This window comes from Nerophis ophidion, linkage group LG20 (genome assembly GCF_033978795.1).
Source record: "Nerophis ophidion isolate RoL-2023_Sa linkage group LG20, RoL_Noph_v1.0, whole genome shotgun sequence".
NCBI classification, from domain to species: Eukaryota; Metazoa; Chordata; class Actinopteri; order Syngnathiformes; family Syngnathidae; genus Nerophis; species Nerophis ophidion.
In genome coordinates this window covers 47,141,191-47,146,190 of record NC_084630.1, presented here as the reverse complement: position 1 = coordinate 47,146,190, position 5,000 = coordinate 47,141,191, and the positions used below count along the sequence as shown (strand labels likewise).

The following is a 5,000-nucleotide window of genomic DNA, read 5'->3' as shown; positions in this document are numbered from 1 at the left end:
TGTAAGAAGGATGAGTGTGTTAAACAGATCCAACTTTAGTGAGACACTAAGCATCATGTAGCAGTATTGCTAAGTGCTAAACAAGAAATACAAACTACATCCATGATATAACAATCACTTAAAGTTAGGGGTGTAACGGTACGTGTATTTGTATCGAACCGTTTCGGTACGGGGTTTTCGGTTCAGCACGTGGGCGTATCGAACGAGTTCGGAAGCAGAAGTCTTCACAAGCTGCTCTGCTTTCTGCCTCTGTCTCTGCCTCACTGTTCCGCCCACACAACCATCTGATTGGTTACATACAAAGCCAATCAGCAGTGCGTATTCAGAGCGATGTAACAGCCAATCTGCAGTGCGTATTCAGACTTCAGAGCTATGTAGTCAATCCTTCAGCATCGAGCAGAGATATTCGTTTAGCAGGGGAGGAGCGGACTCTACCCAAATTATACTAAACACTTCCCAGTCACAACTATTGCAAACATCACATTGAGCCCGTTGACCTTCTAGAAACTTAAACTGCAGCTCAGCTCGCTCACAGTATAGGCTTGAGATGAAGGCTAATTAGCTTTTTGCGTAACGTTAGCTCATTTTGCTGTGTGTGTGTGTGTGTTTGTGTGTGTGTGTGTTAGAGGCAGCAAAGCCCTGTCTGTCTGTTATTTCATTGAATTCTATTGTGTTTAGGGATGAATAGTCTCTCCTATTGCAATTGTACTATTTTTCAGCTATAGTTACGTGAATCATTAGTAATGTAGCAGCCTAGTTTTGAATAGCAGGGTCCCTGCTATCACATGTTGATAAAAATACAACATTTACATAATAAAAGTCAACGAACGACAGGCTTCCCAAATGCTGTAATAAATTAAGCATGATGAGTTTACATTAAACGGTTTCAATAGAAACCGTTTAATGTTGCACTTTTTATATGTAGAAGAAAGGTTTTGTCATTTTATTTAATCAAAGCAACAACTTGAGGCAGTTTAATGTGGATTAACGTGAGTAGAATTATTATAGTGTTCCCAATGTTAAAAGGATAAAGCCAATGTTTACAAATTTGGTAAATAAATAACCAAAAAATGTATATTTTGTTGTTTTCTTACTGTACCGAAAATGAACCGAACCGTGACCTCTAAACCGAGGTACGTACCGAACCAAAATTTTTGTGTACCGTTACACCCCAACTTTCAGTACAATGTCTACTCTCACAGGGATGCCGACGGATGGGATGTTTACATCTTCCCGTTTAGTTGCAGAATTAATCATAATCCTCAAAAAAAAAAAGTGGGCGTCTTTCTCACCATCTCTGGGTTTAAATGGAATACCAAAGTTGACCAACTTCTTACTTTACAGCCACAGCCTTCTTGTATCCATGTGAAAGGCATGATTTATGATCGACAATTGGCTTCACCAACTCACAGGTGATGCAGCGGCAGCAGCTCAATATGTCAATACTGGAGCTGCATAAGCCGCAGTGCAAGCGTTAGCGCTTAAAAAAACAATATCGCTAATACTCAGGTCACGAGATGTAAATGGAGGATGTTTTTTAGAGGCCTTGGTGGGCACAATGGAGTACTCTCATTAGCTGCATTGCCATGTTTACAAAATAGAATGCTTTAAAAAAAAAGAAAAACATACGTTATTTTGATTGCGATTGTGAAAATTACCCCACAAAGTGCAGTTCGCCTTCAAACCCACGAGGGCATCATTTACAGAGTTTTGGGCAAAGCAAGAGGTCACTGGCGGGTTCTCCAGCAACAACAAATCCCAGTCAATGAAGACTGAGGCAGCGTCCACGTCTGCAGCCAGATGTGGGGAAGTGCATGTCTCATGTGTGGAAGTGCATGTCTCATGTGTGGAAGTGCATGTCTCATGTGTGGAAGTGCATGTCTGCAGCCAGATGTGTGGAAGTGCATGTCTGCAGCCAGATGTGTGGAAGTGCATGTCTCATGTGTGGAAGTGCATGTCTGCAGCCAGATGTGTGGAAATGCATGTCTGCAGCCAGATGTGTGGAAATGCATGTCTGCAGTCAGATGTGTGGAAGTGCATGTCTGCAGCCAGATGTGTGGAAGTGCATGTCTGCAGTCAGATGTGTGGAAGTGCATGTCTCATGTGTGGAAGGGCATGTCTGCAGCCAGATGTGTGGAAGTGCATGTCTCATGTGTGGAAGTGCATGTCTGCAGCCAAAGGTGTGGAAGTGCATGTCTCATGTGTGGACGTGCATGTCTGCAGCCAGATGTGTGGAAGTGCATGTCTGCAGCCAAAGGTGTGGAAGTGCATGTCTGCAGCCAGATGTGTGGAAGTGCATGTCTGCAGTAAGATGTGTGGAAGTGCATGTCTCATGTGTGGAAGTGCATGTCTGCAGCCAAAGGTGTGGAAGTGCATGTCTGCAGTCAGATGTGTGGAAGTGCATGTCTGCAGCCAAAGGTGTGGAAGTAGATGCCTGCAGCCAGATGTGTGGAATTTCATGCCTCATGTGTGGAAGTGCATGTCTGCTGCTAGATGTGTGGAAGTGCATGTCTCATGTGTGGAAGTGCATGTCTGCAGCCAAAGGTGTGGAAGTGCATGTCTGCAGCCAGCTGTGTGGAAGTGCATGTCTGCAGCCAAAGGTGTGGCAGTGCATGTCTGGAGCCAAAGGTGTGGCAGTGCATGTCTGCAGCCAGATGTGTGGAAGTGCATGTCTCATGTGTGGAAGTGCATGTCTGCAGCCAGATGTGTGGAAGTGCATGTCTCATGTGTGGAAGTGCATGTCTGCAGCCAGATGTGTGGAAGTGCATGTCTCATGTGTGGAAGTGCATGTCTGCAGCCAGATGTTTGGAAGTGCATGTCTGAAGCCAGATGTGTGGAAGTGCATGTCTCGTGTGTGGAAGTGCATGTCTGCAGCCAAAGGTGTGGAAGTGCATGTCTCATGTGTGGACGTGCATGTCTGCAGCCAGATGTGTGGAAGTGCATGTCTGCAGCCAGATGTGTGGAAGTGCATGTCTGCAGTAAGATGTGTGGAAGTGCATGTCTCATGTGTGGAAGTGCATGTCTGCAGCCAAAGGTGTGGAAGTGCATGTCTGCAGTCAGATGTGTGGAAGTGCATGTCTGCAGCCAAAGGTGTGGAAGTAGATGCCTGCAGCCAGATGTGTGGAATTTCATGCCTCATGTGTGGAAGTGCATGTCTGCTGCTAGATGTGTGGAAGTGCATGTCTCATGTGTGGAAGTGCATGTCTGCAGCCAAAGGTGTGGAAGTGCATGTCTGCAGCCAGCTGTGTGGAAGTGCATGTCTGCAGCCAAAGGTGTGGCAGTGCATGTCTGGAGCCAAAGGTGTGGCAGTGCATGTCTGCAGCCAGATGTGTGGAAGTGCATGTCTCATGTGTGGAAGTGCATGTCTGCAGCCAGATGTGTGGAAGTGCATGTCTCATGTGTGGAAGTGCATGTCTGCAGCCAGATGTGTGGAAGTGCATGTCTCATGTGTGGAAGTGCATGTCTGCAGCCAGATGTTTGGAAGTGCATGTCTGAAGCCAGATGTGTGGAAGTGCATGTCTCGTGTGTGGAAGTGCATGTCTGCAGCCAAAGGTGTGGAAGTGCATGTCTCATGTGTGGAAGAGCATGTCTGGAGCCAGATGTGTGGAAGTGCATGTCTCATGTGTGGAAGTGCACGTCTGCAGCCAAAGGTGTGGAAGTGCACGTCTGCAGTCAAAGGTGTGGAAGTGCATGTCTCATGTGTGGAAGTACATGTCTGCAGTCAGATGTGTGGAAGTGCATGTCTCATGTGTGAAAGTGCATGTCTGCAGCCAGATGTGTGGAAATGCATGTCTGCAGTCAGATGTGTGGAAGTGCATGTCTGCAGCCAGATGTGTGGAAGTGCATGTCTGCAGTCAGATGTGTGGAAGTGCATGTCTGCAGCCAGATGTGTGGAAGTGCATGTCTGCAGTCAGATGTGTGGAAGTGCATGTCTCATGTGTGGAAGTGCATGTCTGCAGCCAAAGGTGTGGAAGTGCATGTCTGCAGTCAGATGTGTGGAAGTGCATGTGCATGTCTGCTGCTAGATGTGTGGAAGTGCATGTCTGCAGCCAAAGGTGTGGAAGTGCATGTGTGCAGCCAGCTGTGTGGAAGTGCATGTCTGCAGCCAAAGGTGTGGCAGTGCATGTCTGCAGCCAGATGTGTGGGAGTGCATGTCTGCAGCCAAAGGTGTGGCAGTGCATGTCTCATGTGTGGAAGTGCATGTCTGCAGCCAGATGTGTGGAAGTGCATGTCTCATGTGTGGAAGTGCATGTCTGCAGCCAGATGTGTGGAAGTGCATGTCTCATGTGTGGAAGTGCATGTCTGCAGCCAGATGTGTTGAAGTGCATGTCTGCAGCCAAAGGTGTGGCAGTGCATGTCTCATGTGTGGAAGTGCATGTCTGCAGCCAGATGTGTGGAAGTGCATGTCTCATGTGTGGAAGTGCATGTCTGCAGCCAGATGTGTGGAAGTGCATGTCTCATGTGTGGAAGTGCATGTCTGCAGCCAGATGTTTGGAAGTGCATGTCTGAAGCCAGATGTGTGGAAGTGCATGTCTGCAGCTAAAGGTGTGGAAGTGCATGTCTAATCTGTGGAAGAGCATGTCTGCAGCCAGATGTGTGGAAGTGCATGTCTCATGTGTGGAAGTGCACGTCTGCAGCCAAAGGTGTGGAAGTGCACATCTGCAGTCAAAGGTGTGGAAGTGCATGTCTGCAGCCAAAGGTGTGGAAGTGCATGTCTCATGTGTGGAAGTACATGTCTGCAGTCAGATGTGTGGAAGTGCATGTCGCATGTGTGGAAGTGCATGTCTGCATGCCGCAGCCAGGAAGAGGAAGTGACAAAGCCAGCACGCCAACATTTGCAGCGGTCGCGTGCATGTGGTTTAAGACAAGGAAACAACTTCCTTGGCCGAAATACTCTTTTTTTTATTTCTTTTACTAAATGTTGCTGCTGACTGGAGTGTGGGTGCACAGCTGCATGCCCACGTTGGTAGACATGTGAGTGGTCTTACCTTGGCACTGGA

The 5,000-nt window shown here is 47.5% G+C and overlaps 1 protein-coding gene across 4 annotated transcripts in view; it reads right to left on the bottom strand.

Moving 5' to 3' along the window:
- The window catches only part of LOC133539228 (protein kinase C beta type-like), a 137,039-nt gene that overhangs the window by 131,349 nt on the left and 690 nt on the right, over nucleotides 1-5,000 (bottom strand). For all 4 annotated transcript variants that reach the window (XM_061881401.1, XM_061881404.1, XM_061881400.1 and 1 more), the window contains exon 2: nucleotides 4,989-5,000. This exon is cut by the window's right edge and continues 20 nt beyond it. In XM_061881401.1, the coding sequence (XP_061737385.1) occupies nucleotides 4,989-5,000 (12 nt within the window). The remainder of the gene's footprint in view (nucleotides 1-4,988) is intronic.